The following is a 24,060-nucleotide window of genomic DNA, read 5'->3' as shown; positions in this document are numbered from 1 at the left end:
TCTGCATCTGAGCAAGCTGCACAGATTCCTTTTATAGGCAATGGAGAGAAATAGGCATCTGACCTACTTCAGACATCCAAAAGTGCCTATTTTTTGCAAGTGGTTACAGAAGAAATCTAGAGATGCTGTAGATCTCTCACAGTTAGGTAAGTTGAACCCATCCTATGTGTTTTAATGCAGACAAACGTAAAGTGATTTGCATTCCTAGCTAGGATGTGAGAAGGCAGGCCATATTTAAAGGAAAGGCAGTGCCTTGGAAAGAACCCAGTCAGAAAAGAAGTTGGTTGTCCTGGAGGACAACCAGCAGAAGTTGAGGTCCTGTCCACGGCTGTGACAGTCCTTAGACAAGTAGAGAGGGAAATGTCCACCAGGAGTGGAACAATTATGTCAAGTTCCTATCTGGCACTGCGCAATCGCTGCAGGAGCACTGGGTCCGGCTCACAATTTATTGAAGAAGTTGATAATCTGGACAGAGTTCAGAGAACAGGGCTTTGAATACTTAAGGGACTGGTAAACTTGTAAAGCCTCGCAGGCTAAGTAGCTTATCAAGGAGAAGTCCGTGGGATGACTTGATGACAAGCTATAATTTTGTACTTGGTGAACACAGCAGGCAAATGGAGAATGGGATGTGATGGCTGGAAGGTGAAGTTGCAGAAATTAAGTCTAGTAGTAATTTACAGATAATTTACAGTGAAAGCAATTAACCACTGGGACAACTTATGACTTAAAGTCATAAGTTTTCAACCACTAGCAATTTTTAAATCAAAGCTGACTATTTTAAATGGCCTAGTTCAAATGAAATGTCATTTAAACGTGTCTGAAGGATTATGTTGTGCTGTTCATGAGTGTCAGACTGGATGACCACAATGGTCTCTTTTGGCTTCATAATATATAAATTAAAGCAAAATCTTAGGTTAAATCTACATGGCTCAATGACGTAAAACACAGAGATATCCAAGAAAGCACAAATATCAGCACTGAGCAGTAGCTTGGGCAGAGCACTGTGATCACATTAGCAGTGTAGCTTCTGATACCCAAGCTCATTCATTCAGCATAACACTGTGTTGTTACCAGCCCTGATTTCCAGCCAGGATTCATTGGAAGGGTGTATTTTCCAGATCTAGTAATATATAGCAAGCAGGCAAGTCAAAAGTATAAAGGGGAGGGAGAAGTTAGGTTTTGCAATGATAAAATGTATATTGCATGCATGCATTGGAGGATGGAGCACATGTAGCACAAAGCAGCTTAACTGGAGTCAGTAATACTTCCACTGAAGTGCTGTTCAGTGTGTGAAAGAAGTACAGCAGGACCTTGCCCTAACTCATGCACCAACCTCTGTTTAAAATAAGTGCAATGATCTTGGATACTGCAGGCATAAAGGAAGAAAAAGCTTTAGACATAATACAGACATGGACAACAACACTATTAAAAAAGATTGTTCCATCACTGGAGCATTTTGCAAATTTGTTTCCGACATTTTCTTCAAGCTGTCCCACCTCCATCACAATAAATCTACCATCCACTCCCACCTCTGAAAGACTTTTCACAATACTCCCATTTCCCCTATGCCCTTATGGCCCATCCTAACAAAAACATGTGTTTTTCTCCTGCCTCCTGTCTATCTCTGGTTTGCCAGCCACCCGAGCCCTGAGGCGTGCTGGGTGCACCCAGTAGCTCGGGGCTGCTGCCGCTTGGCTTCTGCTTGGCTCAAAGGGAGCCAACCAAGAGCCAGGTAGGAGAGCTAATAGGCGATACTTATCTTAATAGACTTAATGGGCTTACAAATCTCCCCCGACCCTGGAAGCACAGCGTATATTCACACAGTTATACTCTGCTACCCTCCAAAATAACCCAGTCTCCTGTGGAGGAGATGGAGGCAGGGTGTGATGGTGGGCTCACGCCGTGAGCCAAACTGCCTCTGGGAATTGTTAGGAGAGCGCGAGGTGGCTTGGGCACAACCATGCCAGCGACCATGCCAGCAATTTAGTAGGATACGTGGCCACATGCTAGCGTCCGGGCCTGGGCTCTGCCACTGTTTATTTTAGTAGTGCAGACGTAGTGCTAGGGCTGCCCTCCTCCTCTCGTTTCACGATTTGCTTTAGAAATATAATATCCTCTGTCAAATGGGACTGATCCTTGCCAATGTGCTCAAAAGTTATTGGCAAGGAACTCCAGGCAGTCAGCCTGATCAAAGACTTTTAATGCCTTAGAAAAATAAGCTAAAAATAAACAAAGTCTATGTATCATTTTCAATTAGACCATATACCACTTTCCAGCCAAGCTGGAAAGTACTTGTTCCAGGAGAATTAACTGAAATATGGACTCTGTTACACTGCAAAAGCTACCTCTTCTCAGACACATCCTATCTCTCCAACTAACCGGAAAATCAGAAGTCAATTTACTCTTTTTCTAGTGATGTGGCAGCCAACATCATGACGAGGGGAAAATCGTGCTAGGAGAAAGAACAAGACCAACAATAACAAAGTGATATATTCCTCAAGGGTTAGGGTGCAAAAGGCTTCACAGTTAGTAGAATATGATCAGTCAAATCTATCTTGTAACAATAAACAATGAATTGCAGTTGTATAAAATGAGTTTGTTTTAAAGTGGACATTCAAAGGCATATAATCTCCATTTGGTTTATGTTTTCACCATCTGTTTTTTATTCTTGACATTGTGGCTGTCATAAACTATGTGAAATATTTGATCCTGATATTCCAAAGAATCTGGGATTAGTGGTGAGCAAAGTTCAGAAAGTTCATGAATTTGTACCTCAAAGACTGGTTTCCCTAGAATATCCCAGCTATCTGGATCAGCCTGGTGCTCAGGATAAGTTTCCATCTGGCAAAATAAAAACACTGGTACCAGCAGCCTTCATGGCATCCTCAGGTGAAGCAAAGGAATTAGTAAGTGGAGAGGGAAAACTTAACTTGTTACTTATTCAAGTTAAGGTTGAAGCACTTTGGCTGGGAAATTACAGCTTTCCTTGCCCATGGTACACTAGTTGGGTGGACAAGACTTCCTCAATTCAGTGCAGGAAAAACACTGAGAGCATCTCAAGGCAAAAATTGCTTTCCTACCAAAAGGTTGTATTGTCAGTGCTGCCTTCTGCAATGATATTCTGAGGCAGAAGGTTTAATTATTTAAGGCCTGATCAAAACCTTATTGACTTCTGATCAGGAAGATAAGGAACCCAAAAGCATCAAAATTAAAGAGGGTTTTACATGAATTAAAAACTGTTCTTTTCTTTTCAAAAATAGCCTTTTATGTCACCACTGCTGCTGGGTTTGTATGCACATAACTGCTTTGCCTAAAAGTTACAAAAAGATTTTTTGGACTAGAATATCAAATAAAGTTATTATTAGTTGTCAGAATGTTGCAGAAGTCACACTTTCAAGTTTTTGTGGTTTTTCTCTTATTTCAGGCTGTGGAACATTTACTTTTCTATCTTCTGCCGTTGCTGCCGTAAGTGGACTTCTGATGGGTTATGAGTTGGGCCTTATCTCTGGAGCTCTTCTTCAGATGAGCAGCATACTAGCACTCTCTTGCAAGGAGCAGGAAATTGTTGTAAGTTCCCTGCTTTTTGGGGCCTTATTTGCATCCCTTACTGGTGGATTCCTGATAGACCGATTTGGAAGGAGACTTGCTATTATAATTGCATCTTCATTACTTGCATTGGGGAGTCTGATTTTAATGCCCTATGAATCATATGTGATACTTATTGTGGGACGGACTGCCATAGGTATCTCCATATCATTATCATCAATTGCAACGTGTGTGTATATCGCTGAGATCGCCCCACAGCACAGAAGAGGCCTCCTCGTATCATTAAATGAACTCATGATTGTGATAGGCATTCTCTTTGCCTATATTTCAAATTATGCATTTGCCAGTGTATCTCATGGCTGGAAGTACATGTTTGGCCTTGTGATTCCATTAGGTGCTTTGCAGGCTATTGCCATGTATTTCCTTCCTCCAAGTCCTCGGTTTCTTGTCATGAAAAATAACGATGAAGCTGCACGAAAAGTACTGGAGAGGCTACGGGAAACATCAGATGCTGCTAAAGAACTTACTGTGATCAAGTCTTCCCTGAAAGATGAACATCAGTATAGTTTCTTGGACCTGTTTCGTTCAAAAAACAACATGAGGGCCCGAATGTTGGTAGGACTCACTCTAGTCTTTTTTGTGCAAACAACTGGGCAACCCAACATTTTATTTTACGCATCGACTGTTTTGAAGTCAGTTGGGTTCCAGAGCAACGAAGCTGCCAGCTTGGCTTCTACTGGAGTTGGAATGGTTAAAGTGGTCAGCACAGTCCCAGCCACGGTTTTTGTGGATCAAGTTGGAAGTAAAACTTTTCTGTGTATTGGCTCTTCTGTTATGGCAGTATCGTTGGTCACTATGGGCTTAGTGAACCGTAACATACATGTGAATTTCACCAATGTCTGTAGAAGCCAATCTCCAGAGGATGTCTTTCTCCAAACACCAGGAAACCTCACTGGTGTCACCAACGGGAGTCTCAAGGACCTCTTTTCTAGCATGGCTTCACCAGAAAGATTGTCATTTGATGCGCAGAGAAGCCCAGATGTTGCCAGGACGAGAGAACTGAACAGGACTGCCCTGGCAGGAGACAAAAGCACGACAGGGTCTCACATGGAAAGTGGGGAGGTTCCTGTTGTCCTGAAATGGCTCTCACTGGCCAGCCTGCTTGTTTATGTTGCCGCATTTTCCATAGGTCTCGGACCAAGTAAGTGTTTCATTTTTCTAACTCTTCGTAATGATTTACTTACAAGTGGATTAGGTGCTGGGATGACATGCCCACCTTGGCATCAGGCGGTTCCCAAGTTGGGCAAAGCAGTGTTTTCTGCTAATATGCACTGGTATTGTCACAGACTGTCCTGGTAGGCTTGGGGTGTACTTTTTAGGAAGAGGGCCTACCCATTAAGGTCAATGGCCTAATCTCCCTTCAATTCAGTGAAATTAGCTGCTCCTCTTCAGTGAAGTTAAGAACTGCTGTGAGCTTTGTACAGCAAAATTATGGGTCCCCTGGCTACCTTTCCTCTTCCTAGTTTATTGTGTCCTTACATTGGGAAGGTTAAGATGTAGGCGTTTGCTGCTGCTAACTGAAGGTTAAGATGTAGGCATTTGCTGCTGCTAACTCATAAACCCAAGATAATGATAAGCTCTAGACCTCTGTATGGTATGACACCATCAAATCCATGAAATGCCAGCATGCCTGAGTCCTGCTGAGGATCTGGCCTCTTGACTACATAATAGTCTTCAGACACAGGAAAGACATTCAAGGTATCATAGTTCATGAGCAAACTGTAGTATCATCGCTGCTACCTGTGCTGAACAGCACAAGTGGAAGAAGGTGCGTCACTGTGCAACCGAGGTACTGCTGCAGCTGCCATCACAACTTGCGTGGTTCCCACTCTCTCCAGAGGAGAACGTCTGCCATTCCCCGTGACTAGCAATTAAATGTCTTAATTTTGTTTTGTTTTGATTTGTTTCAATAGCACTTGCACATTACTGTACTTTGAAGGGGTTGATTTTTTAAGCCACAGTGCAAAACCCACATGCACAGAGTCCATTATTTATTAACAGATTTTATATGCTTTTGTGCCCTGGCTCAAACTTGCCTTGCAAACACACTGTACTTCTGCTGCACTATTATGATAAAAAGCTTGCCACAAGAATACAACCCAACAATTGCACTAACAGCAACTCCCCTGCAGTATTTATTTATTTTAAACATTACTCACTGGGAGAGCAGCGTGAGATAAGCATTCATTGCCAGGGCAGCGAGCTTGACTGTGTTATTGCAGCATTATTCCCTCCCTTGCAGACCATCTTGGGGCTGGATTCTGCTTTCAATGACATAGGTTCAAAACCAGGGGTGCAGCCCTGAAAAGAAAATGTTACTTGAGCTTTTCCTTGGGTGTTTCAAACACACATTTAATGACCCTCAAGGCAGGGGCACATGTTCAGTCTTGGCCTCCTGTTGAAAGCTGCTTTCCTGTTGACCTGGCTGTAAATGGGTTCCTGGTCATTTGAGTTGGCCCAATGTGAAGATAATGATAACAACCTCTACTTCCTTGAGAGCTACGGAAACTGAGGTGTGTTTGCCAGGCTAATCTGAGAAGTCTTTGAGGTCCGCACTTGTTTTCTGACTTGTTTTCTTGACTGAGAGCACAAATGCTCTCAAACAGCAAACGGGAAAGAACAGGCACCGTCTCAGCTCCAGCATGTTGAAATCATGCATGATAAAGCCACGTGAGGCAATTTAAACTGACAGATTCATTTGCGTAGCAAGTGAAGGCCAGGTCTAGGAGAGACAGGTATTTCAAATTGCAGATAAGTACTGTCAAGACACTTCCGTGCCTTTAAGAGCACACTATTCAGTTAAAATTGACAATGTAGAGAAAATGCAAGGGTCGGGGAATCAAGAGATTGTTGGAATCTGAAAAGGATCTATTGTGGCTAAATAGTCTGGGTTGGGATGCGAGGTTATGATTGGTGTCCCATATGCAGCCTTCAACATCTGCTGCTCTGAATCCAATCCTTGAGTGTATTTTAAAAGCCTAGCTTTCTTGTCCTCAGTGTGCCTTTCTTAGTGTAAAGAAAAAAACCGAGCCCCTCTGCTTATATAAAGTAAACAGTTTTAGCATGTTTATGTTATTCATCTCTAAATCTGGTCTGTGGTCTGGACCAGACCATTAGCCATTGCCTAGTCTGCAATAGGAGGGAGGCATTGCTGGCTGCTGTGGCCAGGCGATGCCTGGGCACCTGGGGACAGAAGCACTGTAACCCCCGCACCACTATATTTTCAATGCAAAAATCTCATGCTCTGCGCGATGTCTGCCCGTCCTGCTGGCTAAGGTGAAAGCGGAGCTGGGGATGTGCCTGTTTGTAACCTACAGATCAAATCAGCCTCTTTTGGACAAAGAGCAGAGAGGATCTCGCTTTTTTCCCCCCACCCCACAAGGCCATTTCTGGAACAAATTCACCCACTTTCTTTTGAGTCCATGCTGCATTATGTTCTGTGGGGATAAAGGAGACTCTTTGTAGCTCCATTAGGAAGATGGCACACTCTTCACAGGGCAGGTCACACAACCTGAGCTCTATCATCTTTTTTTTAATTACTTTGTCCTTTTTTTTCCCCTTCCTTTTTTGGGATTCTGGTCAAAGAGCTAGTTACAGTCCAGATTTGCATAGCAGACATTTATAAATGTTGTATTTTTCCACGATTTCTATTTTGTCTCCAAATTACATGAAGTAGATGGATTTTTTAATGAACTAAACATACGCTAAATATATTTATTGCCATTTATCAAAGCAACCAGGCAGCACAGTGATGAGCACTCAAAAATAGACAGTGAGAGATAAAAGCCATTTTTGCATTATAAAATAATTCACAGACTAACAAGCATCTGCTTAGTCACTTTTTTGATTCTGGGGTGCTCTGTATTTGTATCATCAACCCTTAGGCAAGATAAAAGGAGTATTTCTGCTGCTCTGTTTCGGATTAATTATGTTTGATGAATTGCGATTCAACTGCTTGTTCACACTCAATTTCACACAATTATGAAGATGTTTTGTAGATGCAACAAATCAGTGTTGCATCACGTCACAGAACAGCACATGCCGTCTCTCCAGGGGTGTTTGCAGAGGCGTTTCAAGGCAGTTATTAGCTAAGGGGACTTACTTGACACCCATCTTTGTCTTGAGTTACCTTTGTCTGTATATCAGAAAGGTCAAATGAGGATCAACCATTCTCACCATGGAAAGATGCCAACAGAGCGCAAGGGAAACCTCTCTCTGGCTGACACATGAAGGGTGAGGAGTGAGAGATGGGCTTTTCATTGTTTTCAGTGCATGTTTGCAAGGAGAGGCATTCGATCCTGCTGTATGTGGAGGGGGGCACAGGAGAAATCTGAGCCTCACAGAAATGCTGCTATGCCTTGCACAGGGAGCAGCGAGTGCAGGCTAATGAGATGAGTGCAGTGTGGAGGTAGATCACCAATTCTTCACCCAAGCTAAAAGCTCAGAGTGACCCTGGAAATGAATTTAACACAAAGGACACACAGAGAAATTCTAGTCAGGGCCATGACCACTTGCTAAATGACACAGAGTTAACTGAAATGGTTGCAGAGCATCTCATTTGCCAGATGCTCTGTTCAAACCACTTGAGGGGCAAAAAATAGTGGTCCTTATAAAAGAGGTGTCACCTCCTTCACTCATCACTGTTGTGTGGTACAACATGTTGAGAAGCAGGAACCAGGAAAGCCTAACTCCTCGTGTATCAGAATTATTTTCCAAAATAAGGCTGTAAATATGGGACTCTTGGGGTTGGACAGAGCATGTGCAAGAGAGTTCTCTTGGTTAACAACTGTAGGGCAGCTCTAGCCTTTCTGAAACAGAGTGGGTGCCCAGAGTCCCGCTGCTTTCCTCACAGAACTGATGAACAAAATTCAGATTCAGGTGTCAGATGGCACCCATTACCAAAGATCTGCTTCTCTGCCCTGATCATCTCCTTTTGCACCATTTAGGATCAAAGACTAAATTCCCTCCATATTTGCCTATATATCCCCTGAGCAAGGACGTCTCACTGGGTGATCTCACCAATAAATAGCTGCAAGAGAGACAGTAGCACCATACACATTAATACAGGGATGCAGTGTGGTCTGGAGGCAATCCTCTTTATCAAACAAAAATCAGAGGGGCTCCAACAAGTCCTAGGCTGAGAAGCAAGTAATGCAAACTCAGTCTAGACCCAACAGAGAATCTGTTTTCCCCATCTGAATTTGTTCTAGCAAATAAAAAGCAAGTGAGCAAAACAGGACTTGGGCAGTATCTCTTTACAACATACTGTGGGAATGCAGTTCAAGGGGATCCGTGCAGATCACAGGGACTTTCTGCTGTGGAGTGGGGAACACTTTTATTGAGAGGGGGATGTCAAATGTGTGCATTTGGACTGCATCCATGGCATTGGTGCCTTGCACAAAAGAGCTCTTCCTCCTCTGTCAGTCCTTTAAACACATTTCTGTGTAACTGCAAAGGTGTTTAGGCAATTGGCCAATGAACTTTGGGGTAATCTGCTGGTGCAAATCACATCAGCTCCGCTGACGTCACGGCAGTTCATGCTGAGCGTGCAGATGCAAATCAAGAAAAGCACCTCCAACTGGGACTGAGGGGCAGTTTCATTATGTGAATCATCCTCAAAACCATTTAGATGCATAAAGTCTGAAGGCATGTATGTCTCTGCCAAGCTGGGACTGAAGATGTTCTATTACTGCATGTCCTAGACCAACCGCCAGCTTTGTGCGGCTCCCCAAAGCCAAGGGCCAAACTCAGAGCTCCTCCCTTGCAGGCCATCACAGGCTCCTCTTCCAGGGGACTTCTCGGAGCTGCAGGGATGCCCTGGCCCCAAGTGCTCAGAGCCCGCTTGGCACACACACAGCTGTGGCCACAACACACCCAAGGCAGATCAGTGTCTGCAGCTGGAGAAATGTCTTCTGGGTTTCAGGGCTTGGCACAAAAAATACCACATACACCCATCCATGTAGCTATAAAATCTAAAAAATATTCTTAACGTATTTGTGGTCGACAAACAAGTGCATAACAGGGTCTTGGAGGAGGGATTTAGAACTTACTGCAAACCCTACTTTTCACATAGCTGTTACAGTCCCATCGAAGCACAGCTCCCCTGAGTGGGTGCTTACAGGACTGGCAGTACTTTGGTATTGATTGAAACCTGTTAAATAGTGGAATTAAATACCCATGGGAAGCCTTCTCAGACTGGGATATTATGCCCTCTGTTGCCATCTGCTAGCCTCAGCCATCAGGTGAATGTTTCTGATTGGCAAACTGGAAAAAAAGTTGCATGCTCATCGCTCCATTCACAGCAGTGTTTCCTTTTAACTTCTGAAGTGAGCAGGTTACCCACAAACCAGGGGACCAGCTGGCTACGGGAGCAGCTCGCCAGTGCCCAGGGCTGTGAAGTCCCGACCTGCAGTGGATGCGAAGCATGTCTGAGGACCATGTACTAGGGGAGGGAGAGCACAGGACCCACAAAATGAGGGGCAGTTTTGGTGGCAGCAGTTCCCCCCAGGATGTCTCCCCGATGGACTCTCAGCCGCTGACTCACAGCCACCTCGGACTGAAGCTCCTCCTGGATTTGGGGACCCCTAACATCTGCCTGCTCTCTGTGTGTGGGTGCAGAGGCACATACAAACAACTGCCTGGCTGAAGTCAGCAGGCAGATTCAAAGCTGTTGGGGCAGGCACAAGAGAGGGATGGAAAAATCCCCACCTGCATCCACACAGGTTACCAAACCAGCAGCTTGTGGTCACTACAGTCACTTTCTTCATCAGGAAACCTGGTCTCACAGCCAAGGCTCAGAAGGGAAATGGCTTTCTTTCTGGTTACCTGCTGCTAAAGACTTTTATGTCTCTGCTTCTATTCCGCTTTAACCTGGATGCTTGGGCCCCAGGTTTGAGCACCCATATGATCCTAGCGCAGGGAAGGGTGGCAGGCCACCAAGCTGCCCTGGGGTGACTAGTTTCACACTGATGAAATTCCTCCCACATGAGGGACCTGGGATGGTGGCTTCATGTCCCCCAGCCTGGGTCCCCCCAAGGAGGGGCAGTGACTATGCCCTCCAGCGAGCCCTGCTGCGATGCACCATCTCGCTGCTGTGGCAGCTCTCTGTGTGGGTCGTTGGCCCTGCGAGGACCAAAACCCATGCAAGGAAGTCAGTGAAGGCAAGCCCCTGGTGAGGGCAAATCTTAGGAGCAATTTTTACTGCTGAAAGACTAGTTTGGGATGAGAGATGTCCATTTCTAGTTTAAACCTGGGCAGATTTGCCATATTGAGTATATCGGAGTTAAATTTATAGCAGCTTGAATGGATGCTTTAAAACTGAGCTAATTTATACCTAAAATGGAACAGATGTTTCAACATGTTTGGAAATTTAACTGATGTGGGAGCCAGATTCCTCAGATAATTGACAAAGGGAAATAGTCTCCCCACCTAATGGGGGCTTTCAGACCCCTGCTCTCTGACCTCTCCTTTGGCACAGCCCTCCTTTCCTCATTGGCTTTTGAGGGAGTTTATGGTGATCAGAAAGCTAGATTAGACTGTATGATAGCATTCCAGATACAACATGCTTTAACTTTTGGTCAGCCCTGAAGTGGTCAGGCAGTTGGACTAGATGATCATTGTAGGTCCCTTCCAACTGAAATAGTCTAGTCTATTCTATTCTATTCTATTCTATTCTATTCTATTCTGTTCTGTTCTATTCTATTCTATTCCCATGTAAAAACACACTTGTTTTGTCTGCATCTTATTGCGAGTTGTTGAAGTCATTTAAATGCAGTTTTAAACCCATGTTGGGGACAGTGGGGAAGATGGAAGAAGGATCAGGCAAGAAGGATCAAGGAGGATTGAAGAAAGCTCAAGGGTTCACAAGAAAAGTGAAATCCATGGAGGTGAGGAAGGAAACAAGTCCCTCTTTCAATCCATCACTGTCCTTACGCAATCTTACGTGGTTTGTGGTGGTCTTTCTTTGTGTATTTTATTGGATTAAGCAAGCCAAAACCCGGAGCTGGAACATTGCCTTAAAGCCCAGAGAATTACACTGGAGAAAAATTTAGTCCCCTTGACTTTGCTCCTATGATTCTTAGATTAACTGGCTACCTGAGTTAAAGCATGATTCATTAGCACGGTAAAATGCAGAACCTTTTCTGTGTCTTTCACCTCAGTCACTAAATGCATCTGTAACAAAACCCAGAACAGCTGGTTTCACATATGACACTGAACAGCCCAGAGACCTGATCACAGAGGTCATACCTCTTGCCATCCTTATGATCCAGATTGCATAGGACTGCTTTTTCTCTGCTCCAAAATGCTCTTGGACTTAATCTTGGCCACCAAATGCGCTACCAGGAACTGGAAAATCTTGTGGGAAGGAGAACTGTCAGTGTGGAAATTCTGACCCTCCATGGATTAAGTTGGTTGTTCCTGTGTTTTGAAATATTGTAAGCTGTATGGCCTTGCACTAGCTTGGAAAACACTGGTAAAAGATAGAATTCACATCAATACCTTTGACATTTTCAGGCTTTTACAAAACATGGTTATTTTATTAATTTATAGTGCACATGAATGTGATGTTAACAGGCATTCATCCTCAACATTGCCTTGCATGACATTCATTTGTAATGTTTTATTTTTGAGCTTCTACATTTTGCAGAGCAGCTGTGGCCTGGCCTTAAATTTCACAGAAATGAGCAGCATCAATTTTATGTTGTTTTGTGGTTTACTCTGGAAAAGGAGATAGTGGTGGGGATTAAATCAAGTGCTCAAAAAAAAGGAACTGCTTAAATGCTTTGTTGGATCTGAACCAGGATAATAAACCTTGGAAATGTGCATGTTTCACTGGGGATCAGTACAGAAAGTCCTATTTTAGTTAATTAAAAAATGATCTTGGATTCTTTATTTTATGACAAGATTCCTAGCACTGTTCATTTGCACTGAATCATCTTTTAATGCAAGCATCCATGTGGTTTGAACAGGACACTCCTAGTATTTATCTAGTTCATTATTCCTGTGCTATTCAAATGGTGCCTCATGTGGCCTTTATTTCACAGTGTCTGTACTACCAAGCTGCAGTAGAAAGACAAGGCATGCCAAAATGAAAAATAAAGCAAGGATTGTGAATTGCCTACTTGTCTCTATTTCCTTGCTCCAGACAAGGTCTATGTGAAGCCCCTTGTTAACATGTCAGCTAACCCAGGAATCGGTTTGCCTTTCCGCAGGCTGATTGGTAGTAGTGAAGTGCAAGCCAATTTAAGATATTTTTGGATAGCTGGATGCTGAATTACAGGATTTCAAATTGCAGGAGTTGTTCTCTAAAATACTGGCCAAATAGGTTAATCCTACCTAACTTGATAGAACCTACAAGTTTGGGAGGCTTTTTTAGGTGTGAAAAAGGTCATAATAAGGAAAAAAATGTTTTTGCAGTAATGAGACTTGGCAATGTTAGCAGGAACTTCTCCTTAATTATTTTAGGACTCCATTTTGCAAAGAGCAGAATAGCCTGGCTCAGCCCCGAGACTGAACTTAAACTATATACTGATGTGCACAAATGAAATCTGGGACGTTGTTTTCACTGACATCTGTGTTCCTGTTCATAATTTTACTTTTAAGTATGTGAATGAGGGAAAGTCTTGGCAGATCAGGCCAAAGGCTTTGCCTTCTGAAAGACAGAGCCCTTGGTACTGTGAAAAGAGGGAGTGACAACACCATGCCCCAGCCAATATTCCTGTGTCTCTGCAACGATGGTGGTTCAATCTGCTGTTGCTGAGCACAAAATTTGGCCCTCCAAGAACTACCTAGAGAAGGTAGAGGACTAGCTGTGTTTTGGCGTACTATGCTCCACTTAAACAGTGATTTGAGTCAATATTCCGATTGTGGTGCTCTGGGTTATATAAATATCTCTCTACTAATAGTTGTATGTTAATAAACCTACTGACACAAAGGCACAGCTTAAGAGGAATAGCTCCTGTGCTTAAAATTAGGCATAGTTTTAAAGTTCTACTCAGGTTAGTCAGTAGCCGTTGGCCAAAATGAAGGATTTTACCTCCAGACCCACTTCATAAAAAATCTAGAGAATTAATATTGCTGTGATTCTAACTAGTAATTGGGCCTAACAATCCTCTTTTGTTCCACAGGGACATTATCTTCTGTAAAGTGGTGCACTGTCAAGTGAGTCTAGCATACCATCTCATACAAGCTTTCATATGCTAATCAAGGCTGCCTATCATTAACCAAATTTGCCCTTCTTACTTTGTAGGTCAAATGTTGCATTTAAGCATTCAGTAAATAATAGTGGCCTTTGATAAGCATATCAAAGAAAATGAAAGATTTTACATGAATTTCCTTGACCATGTTCTGGGAGAGAAGATCATTGTGACACTGAAATCTGTGAAAAAGTTTATCGGGCATATGTCAAGCTTCATAAAATCCAGTTTCCTTTGGGAGAGAGGGCTGGGAGGGATTTTTTAGAGGCAAGCTGATCTTGGGCCAGCTTTCTGCAAAAACTAGAACTGTCAGTAGGACTTCAAGTGCAAAGACAGTATTTTATTTCACTTGTAAAGATCATCAAACTAAAACATGTATTATAAAGTATGAGAAAATAATTATGCCAGAAAGGTAAAAATGTGCAATCACGTAACTTACTGGCACTGCTGAGGAAGGTGTAGACTGGCAGCCAAAGCGCAGGGAGCATGGCCCAATGGTAAGTCAGTGCATGAAGTCAGGAGACTGTTTCTCCCCATGGCGTCTGAGTTTCTGTGACACATTGAGCTTTGGGATGAAAGCCAGGAATATTTTCTCAAAGGGAAAGGGGACACAGGAGGGCACCCAGCTTTTGTTGCCTTTGAAAATCAACTCTTAAGTGCAGAAAACTCTTATGAAAGAAGGAGAACTAAAAGACACTTTGTGGTGGGTGGACCCAGAGCCTTCACACCTTCCTCCTGGCTGCCTCCCTCCAGCAGGAACCAAAGCAAAGCATGAGCAGCAGTGACCAGTGAGGGACTTAAAAAAATGGATCACTGCAGGCCTCTCACTAAATAAGTCACTGCTGTAAAAGGTTGATTATCCTTTCCACTGGGAGTTTTGTAAAGCATACGCACGAATCTCTATTTTGCAAGAGCAAAGGCTTAAATTGCCCCCAGTTGCTGTGTCCCAACAGCTCTCTTCTCTTGTGCACCCTCTCAAGGATCAACATTAGTCCTTGGATACTGGAAAAACAGGTTCATTTACCCCACCCAGCTGGGTAATTTCTCCTCTCCATACTTTTTAGAAGTGAAATATGTGATAATCTGAACTAATCCACATACAATTTTGTGAATTAGAGCCTCTGGCTTCTGCAGTCATTCCTCTGCAAATGCCTCAGAAGATTATCCTGGATTCAATATTCTGAACAAAAAACCACCTACAAACAGGAATACACATTTGAGTTTTTAATTAAAAGGCCTTTTTTTGGATGGCAGTATGTGATTTTCTATAATAAGCACATTCTCCCTTGAAAGCTTGTTTTAATTTTTTCTTTTTCTCTCTTTTTTCCTTTCTGCTTGCCCTGCAAGTTGTTCTGTCTTGATGGGACAGTTTGAGTGTCTACATAACAAAGGATGAGAGAGAGAGAGAGAGAGAGAGAGAGACAGTGGCTGTGAAATCCAGTTGCAAACAGAATTGTCATCTCATATATCAGTTCAAATCAGCTCCTATTAGGGGACCTGAAAGGAGGTACAGATTATTACATACCTGCCTACAGTAAAGCTACGATGCATCCTACTGATGTATTTGCTGCTGCGTACTGTTATTGGGCAAGATGGGCCACAAATCACATTAACTAAGACAATTCTACCATTCCTACATCCTTATACATCTATCACTTCTTGCCCAGTAATCCTTCAGAAAGGAATCACAGTCTATAAGAAAGTTCTTCTTGTTTGTGACTATTCTTTCAAGCTGAAAATGGACAGTAATTGAAAGTCACTAAAAACAGATTTAAGAATATATTGAACAGCTTGCATGAAACATGAAAACCCATACCAGGCATTACATTTTTTTCAAGTTCATGGAGATGAAAATTCCAATAGCAAAAAAAAAAAGCATTAAAATGCAGGCTCACAGTGGTGAGAAGATGAGAAGGGGAGGAAGGATGGCTGAGGAAAATCAGTGAAGTACATCTCACTGCTTTTCTTCTCAAGTGGCCCAGGAAACAGGGGAAGGAGGTAATGCGTTGGTCTCACAGTCTCTTCCCCTAAAACCCTCCTACTGCTCTAACGTAAACTGGAGGAGGCACGAGTGAAGGGTGATTTCCGTGGTCCACTGCAATGTTCCTTAAAAAAGCACATGTGAGTGTTCAGCCTGTCTATTAATAGTGATGCAAATAGTACAAGCACTGGACAACAATTTTAATGTACTCTGATACAACCTCATAGATAAAAGAATTAAATCCCACTTGTCCTAACATATGTTCATGACTTTGAGGAGTCAGCCTAAAGGATTAACCATTAGAAACAGAAATGTAGTGTCCCAGAAGAAAAGAAAAAGAATTTAAGATTTGCCACACCACATCAGCTCCTTTTGGATCATCAATGGTATCAGGTATCTTGCAACCAACAGTCATAAAGCTGCTTGGAGAGAAGCGCCTTGGAAGCCGTGGAATGAGGTACATATTGCCTTCATCCGCAGAGATCGGGATGCGGCCAGAGGCATGAGATTAGCTGAGGCTTCTCCTGACTCCCCCATCTCTCAGCAAGAGAGCAATTCCACTCCTTTTAATGTGCGCATACAGGGTTTGACTTGACCCTTGGCAGATTGGCACTCCGCTGGCAGTTTACACGCTCTCCAAAGCAATATAGCTGCTCATTTGCTCCACATTTGCCAGTTATTAATTTTGAGCATCCACTTCGGTCTCATATTATGGGGCAGAGCCAGAGAGACAAGTGGCTCTCATTAAGCAAAGTCATTGATTTTTAATGCCAGTCACAATCGTGTGCTTCGGCCTCTTGCACAAAACCACGGGCAACTTTTCGCACATCATATCTCTTTTACCTGCTTTGGAAAAGGACAAACTCCCTCTCACCCTCTCTTCTTTCCACCCTCTCTTCTTTCCAGTCTAAGCATCCCTCACTTTTGCCATCCTCCCAAATCTCCTTCGCCACAGCTGCTGCGAAAGCCTTTGTAGGGGTTGCATTGTGTGGGTGCTGGGAGCAGTGCCGGGACAGTGCTGGTGCGTGACAGCAACAGGTCCCCCCAACCCCAAATCCCAGCTCTGTCCCAGTGCTGCGTGCCCTCACGGGTACACACCTCATCACCATGCACACTGCGAAGACTTGTGCCATCCCCTGCAACATGCCCTTTTAAATCAAGGCAAACCAGCACTGAAGCTGGCCTTTTGTGAGAAGTAGTTGGCCATCTGGCTATTTTTGTTAATACCCATAGAGCCAGAAACCAGGCAAATGAAAAACCTGTGGGGTTTCATAAGCCTGGAAAAAAATCTGGTCTTGGCAAAGCCTGTCATTAGCCATGTCCTTTGACTTCCTTCCTCTCGTGGCAGCTTCACAGTGGCTTGCTTGCATCCTTCCCCAACGTTGATCTTTTGTTACACATTCTTAGATGGTCTGCCTGCATTACTGGTGGGATAATCCCTTCCTTATCTTCCCTTGGACCTCGTGTTGCTAACAACCCAGTCCTCCCTTTCAAAGTCTTACATACTTCTGCCTGCTTCCCTCCTAAACTGTAAGTCTACTTAATCTCTTTCCAGAATTTATACCTCAGAAACTTGAATTCTTTCAAGCATTGCAGTGGCTTTCTAAATCTGACCATAAAGAACTTGATCTCACGCAATACATGTATAGGAAAGGAAAAAATGCTAAGTAGCAAATGAATACCAAGGGAATCTAATATTTCATTAATGAGAGCTGCTGAGCAGCTTCCAATTTGCTTCTACCTCCTGGAAGGAATAAGGTCAAAACAAGGACATTTTTCATTCATGTACCCCACTTGAATGTTGAGTACCCTCAAGCTCACAGTATTTCTCAGATATTCTCAGGTTTTTCTGCTTCTCTGATGTAAGCCTGTTAATTTTTTAAGCTATTTTTTATTTACTGCATAGCTGTAAAGTAAGGAAGTGAGGAAGAAATCACACTAGGGTTTAAGACATCTCTTTGCTTACGGCCCAAATATAAAGCTCACTAAGTTGGCCATGTTGGCTCAAACAAAAGGGCCACTTAATCAATCTGTTACCCTGCCTCCAACAATAGCCAGTAGCAGATGCTGAGGGAAAATACATAAGAAAAGGCCCATGCAGCATGCACAGCATGTCCTTCTGCCTATCTGTAGTTTAAGGAACTTCAAGAACAATGCTGGGGATTTATTTTTACTATTGTGAACAATAGTTCTTGATGGATCTTTTTCCACACATGCAGAGAAATAATGTTTTAACACCCAGCATTTAATCATTTTAACCCACCAATATTTTTCACATCTGAAGCATCCTGTGAAAGTGAGTTCCACAGTTGAAGTATGCATCGTCTGAAAAAGCACATCTTCCCGCCTCGCCTAACTGCTGTCCCTGGTAACTTCACTTGGATTCTCTTGGTTTTCGTCTTTAAAAATGTAATGAAAAGCTCTCCTCTGTTCATCTCCACTTCAACTCTGTTTCCCTCCACTGTACGTTATCTAAGCTGAAGAGTCCTCGTCTGTTTAATTGCTCTTTGCAGAGCCCATTACACACCTTTCTCCATGGCTCATCTAGTTATGAGTTGACCCAATCTGCGTGCAGCGTGACAAATGCAGAGGCACAACAGGCATGCTCAGTGGCACATTCAGTGTTCCCTTCCTAAAAATTGCCAAGGCTCTGCATCCACGACCTCTGCCTCGCTGGAGCTGATGCTGTCCCTGAACTGCCCACAGAGGCTCCAGCACTTCTGCCCCGAGCAGTGCTGGCATGCTGGTGTAGGTACTGGTGGCTGGTTTTCTCCCTACATGTTACTTTGCATGTGTTGATAAAGATTTTTATGGGTCATTTTTTCAATGTACTCAATACTTTGAGATCCTTTTGCAATTCTTTATGATCCTTCTTCATTTTTATTACCCTGAATAATTTTGTACCATCAGTAAGTTTTGCACGTGCATTCACCTCCCTTTCCTGAGTGATCTGGAAATACACTGAGCAGATCTAGTAATTGCCTTCCACTGTGCAAACTGGCCTTGTCCTTTGTTTCCTATTACAAACAGTTATTGATCTATATGAATACCTTCTCTTCTATCCCACGACACTTCACCAAAGCTCTTTGAAACTGAAAAGCACAGTGGCTCATGCGTTTCGATCCCCATGTTCCTTAATTCTTTCAAAGAGACATGGCTTTCCTCAGCAAAAACTAGACAACTCTTCCTCAAGACTGTACATCTCCTCCTTTCCTTCTTCCAGCTGAGATTACTTGCTTCATCCTAGCTCCAGCCAGCAGCTCAGCACAGAAGTCTACCAGGGTGGCCCCTTCCTGCATCCCCACGGAACATTTTCTTCATTGCTGGCATGTGTCACCTCCTCCGTCCCTGGCCTCTTATCCTCTCAGCCAGCAGACTCTCAAAATACTTGGCTGCCTGATGATGGTATTGCAAGTAACTTTTCAGCAATTATACTGTGTTTTCTGTGTTTGGACACAGCATACACCTTTACGGAAGGCATATTGCTATTTCTAACAGCTTTCTTAATTCAGTTGTTTATCTGTGCTGAGCGATTTCTTTTTATTTTATTTGGTTGTATGTCTATTTTAAGCCTCTAATCAGGTAATTTAAACATTCTCCATAACACCACTGAAGCATTTACCCTGATTGTCCTTTAATTTCTTTATAGAAAGCAGGCTTATTCTAATATTGTTCTCTTTTTGAAACAAAATGTGGTAGGCTCTTCCATCTCTATAAGAATATTGAATTTGAAATGTTATAACCAATATAACAGAGCATCTTTGTGACGGTTACACCTTGAACTACCCCTGCTCAGCACTGAAGCAAGATTTGCTTTTTTTTCTCTCATTAAGTATCAGGCAAAGTGCTAAAAGAAACCATCATCTACAGTATCGGAAAATGTAGTCCCAGCACTGTGCTCCATTATGCAATTTATTCAGCCTTAATGGGAGCAGCTGAAATCTTCCATTATTATTCTGTTTTCTGCCTTTACAGCCCCTGTAACTTTGTTTAGAGGTGAAGGTCACCATCCTGGTCAAGGGGTTGTTTGTATACCTGAATCCTCTGCTCTCCCTACTTGGGCGAGGAATGTCAGGGCATTGAGTTTTTGTGATACTTAATGGAACAGTTAAGCTTTCTGATCCAATGCAGTATTTTCTTCTGCATTTGCAGTGGGTGTTCTTTTCTCTAGGTTGTACCATAATAAAAGACCATTCAACTGTACAATTTTCCTTAACTGCTGTCAACATACAATGCACTGCAGGTCAGCAAAGGTGAGTTATTACCTGCAGCCACTGCATGAACAAATCCCGCGGTTGTTGAATCTAGCACAGAGACTCACGCTGAGCCCTTAGCCTCATCTTTTACCCACTTCTGACCTGGACAGCACCAGCTCTTTTCCCATCCATTCCACAAACACCAGCCAAGGGTGGCTGGAGCAGACACTGAAAACTATTGAGCATGTGCAATGTGGTTACTATCACAGCGTCCTTTTGAAATAACGTTAGATTACACAGCAGATGGAGAGGTGGTGGGGGAGTTATTTGGACCCTCTTTTCAAGGACAGGCTGATTTCCCCTGTAAAATGGCACTGCTTAGGCTGGTGAAGGCAGAGCACACAGTTGACTTTGCAGCGACTTTGGGAGCGTGCAGGTTAAATTTCTGCAGCGCTGCGTGCACACAGCACACAAGGTAGGAGCAGTCATTATGAATGGGAGCCCAAACCTAGTTACTGGCTCCCCAAGAGAAAGCCACATCCCCGCCGTACCTACAGCAGCTGCTGCTTTTTGGCAAAGATACAAATAGTAAAAACAATCCCAGAGAGGTGCTAAAAGCAAAGAATCGATCGTTATCGCTGCCTCAGCTTGGGGAAAGGGATAAACAGACCGTAATAAGTGTCAGATTTCTACAACTGCTCTTTCTCTGCAGGGAATAAACCTATCCACTCCTCGCCAGCTAAGCAGAGGTCAGGGCCATGCCAGAGGAAGCAGCTACCATTAGCAGATGTGAAGAACAGATCTGGTGTGTCGGTGGGATCTGTCTGAACTATATAACTGGTTGAAATAAGAGCAGCTAACCACTGCTGCGGCTGATGCAGATCCTCAAGTATTTTGGTTTCTTAACAGGAAAACAATATGTTTCAAACCTCCAGACAAATTGTAGTTAGCTTGAAAGGGCCAGTCTGTCCTTGGAAAAACGCATGGTATTGGAGCTGCCGCAGAGCCACACATTTCAGCTGTGCCATGAGCCGTCCCCCAGTGCCGGTAACGCTGCTGAAGCTCATCTAGCCCAGGGCTCGCCCAGCCCGGCGGGGCTGCCATCTCAGTGCATGGGACTTGATCCTCCACGCTCAGTGCCTCTCTGAGCAGCCACTGCAAGTTGCTTGGACGCAAGAAGATTCTAGAAGGAGCAAATACAGACCAAAGTACACACAGAAAAAGTTTATTCCTGGAGGTTGGTTTATGCCCAGCAGAAAGAGGGTTTGAATTCTTTCAGACTGTTTTAATCCTGTCTAACGTGACTATGAGTATCTCCTTTGCCAGTCTTGGTGTATAACCTTTTCTCCAGCCAAGCTTGGCTGCTGACTGCCAGTCCATCCTACGGAGACAAACTCCATGGGCCGTGCACGTGCCGCTCAGAAGGGCTCCTTTGCGTCTCGCTTACTCGCTGCTTTGCAGTTCAGCTAGCACTCCCTGTCGTGACATGTTGTATCAGCTGTGACTAAGGATACAGGTTTCAACAGCCCTGATGCTGAGGAGGGGCAAAATACAATCATGAGATCCCCATGCATTGCCAGGGCCTGGTTCTGCTCAGGCGCAGGGCTAGCTGGCCTGACAGGGAAAAACACCCGCTTGAAAAGCCAGTTCTCTTCTTCTTTGCTCCCCCCCCCGTGTGTAGACACCCCCCAGAACACACCCAGGGCATTTCTTTAGAGCAACATTTGTCTTGTCAGCAGCTAGTGTATTAAACTTTGGTGTGATCCAAGTCAGAAAAAAAAGAAAAAAAGCCTCTCTACAGCTGCTGTTAGATGCAGCGGCTGTGTTATGACTGTGTGCCACTTGACTATGCATAACAGCGTTAGGCGATTACACAGTGTGGTCTTGATTCTCTGGAATAAAATCTCCACTCTGCCAGGGCAGTCCCACTGTGGGAGTGAAGCTCTTTGTATTTTTCCAAAAAAAAAAAAAAAAAGTCTGGGCCAGCTCCAGAAAATATTACTGAATTCAAACCCGTGGTACAAAGAAATCTAGAGTTTGCTCAAATCTGCTCTGTTGACTCAAGGCTCAGGGTTTTTTTCCCCTTTCAGTTGGGCCTTTCCAGTCTCCTTCCACAGCACTTTTTTCTTTTCTACCTTTACCAGTACTGTCACACAGGAATCCTACAAGAATCCGAACGGATATTGCAGTGTGACACACACTCGCACATACAGGAGCCTATTTTTAAAATGTAACTTTAAGACTGCCCAGTGCAGGTGTCCTGAGGAAACTCCATCTGTCGTTTTGCAGAAACAACATCACGGAGGAGCAATTTGTAACGGCCATGTCCAAGGGTCTGAAGACACAGTTCATCCATGTGTACCTCTCTGCTCTTGTGCTGGTCGTCTGCTAACCCACAACCTCTCCACACAGCAACCACTTGCTAATGCATCTTGCTTTTGAACAAAAGGAGGGTGGAGGGTTTTTTTGGGTTTTTTGGTTTTCTAATAAGCAGGAATGGTGCAGAAATGTGGTTTCTTTTTCTTTTTTTTTTTTTTTTTTTCCTATCAAGATGGTTACACAGCCAGGTCTTCATGTCTGAACTTGTTTTTGTGGGCTAGCAACACCAGCATTTAGATCACCTGTGGTGTGGTGTGACATGAAGGAGCCAAAAATCAGGCCCTCTGGCTTCATTTATGCCTCAGCAATCTCATTTATATGGAGCGGAGAGCTGGAATAGCAAACCTGCTTCAGTGTGGCAGGTTGATTTATAAGGTGGCATAAACACACAGTGCCGCTCCGAGGCTGAAGATTACTTTGGTTTGCTGCCCCACTTCCATTAGCGTTACCTCACTTGAGAGTTATTTAGTCAGAGCTCCCTTTCATACACAGATGTGCAGTCAGAGCCCACCTCTGCGGTTCCGTGTGCGCTGGCGCTGCCCATGGGTGCCGCTGGCTGGCAGGGCACCGGGCAGGGACCGTGCCCCGGGGTGGTGCTGGCTGCTGCACACGCTGCTTGCGGAGCATGGGTGGTCCTCGGGGGCTTGGGCCCACACAAGCCTAACAGCCCTGAAAAGCACCTTATTCTTTCAGGTGGCCTCACCTGAATTCATGGACGACCTAAATCTACAGCAAGGAAAGCCATCTTTTCGAAGACAAGATTATTTATTTGTTTATTTATTTATTTATTTTAATTATATATATATATATATATTTTCTTCTTCTGTTTCAGTGTCCTGGCTGGTCCTGAGCGAAATTTTCCCTGGTGGGATCAGAGGACGGGCCATGGCTTTGACCTCTAGCATGAACTGGGGTATAAATCTCCTCATCTCCTTGACATTTTTGACTGTAACTGGTAAGATTTCTCTGTGTCCTTCCAAGTTGATATTCTCCTAGTGGGCAAAATGAATCTTTCCTACACAAACAACGTTGCTAAAATTGTAGCCGTGATGCCCCAGGAGCCAAATTCAGATCTCCGTTTAGGGGCTGTTTGTTAGTGTAACTTCACCGTTTCCACCACGTCTTGCTAAGTTTGTGCTAGTAATTACAGCCTCACGGCGCTGGCTGTCAGAGCGCCTTGCACATCAACTCCATAGGCTGTGAACCCCAGCTCTTAAAAAACACCATTGCCTTAGTAGGTTGAAAATACATAATATTTAGGATTTAGTCCTGCATCTTCTGAAGCCAATGGAAGTTCTGCTCGAGATCAGACCGCAGCTTTTCTGATCAAGCATTTTAAAGATTTTTAAAGATTCACAGGAATATCCTGGCTTCGAGAAAATTTCCTTTAGAAAAAGGTGTCTTTGTAAGGTAAAAATGTTTCATGTTTTAATGCAAGAAAGTAGACTACCATATAGTAACTTATAATTTGATGATAAACAAGGGAAAAGGTTAACTGCTGATGTTTCAATTCATTGATTGGCAAAATTTTTTTTCTAATTTTATTTCATAAGAAGTTTTGCAAATTTTAGTTTTCAGTCTTATTCTGAGGAAAATATGTGCTGAAAATCAAAATATATAAGGGAACAGAAATTCCAGGTTTCCTTTAACTCTACATTACTCTCCACCAGAGACAGGCAATCAACTGACAAAAAGTTGAGAT

At 43.5% G+C, this 24,060-nt stretch overlaps 1 protein-coding gene across 1 annotated transcript in view; it reads left to right on the top strand.

Moving 5' to 3' along the window:
* Positions 1-24,060, top strand: part of SLC2A12 (solute carrier family 2 member 12) — a 33,018-nt gene that overhangs the window by 4,641 nt on the left and 4,317 nt on the right. Inside the window, exons 2-3 of the mRNA XM_072855897.1 lie at positions 3,425-4,747; positions 23,191-23,313. Coding sequence (XP_072711998.1) covers positions 3,425-4,747; positions 23,191-23,313 — 1,446 coding nt within the window. The remainder of the gene's footprint in view (positions 1-3,424; positions 4,748-23,190; positions 23,314-24,060) is intronic.

This window comes from Ciconia boyciana, chromosome 3, assembly GCF_034638445.1.
Source record: "Ciconia boyciana chromosome 3, ASM3463844v1, whole genome shotgun sequence".
Lineage (NCBI taxonomy): Eukaryota > Metazoa > Chordata > Aves > Ciconiiformes > Ciconiidae > Ciconia > Ciconia boyciana.
Note: the sequence above shows the minus strand (reverse complement) of the source record. Positions and strands in the feature narration are given on the sequence as shown.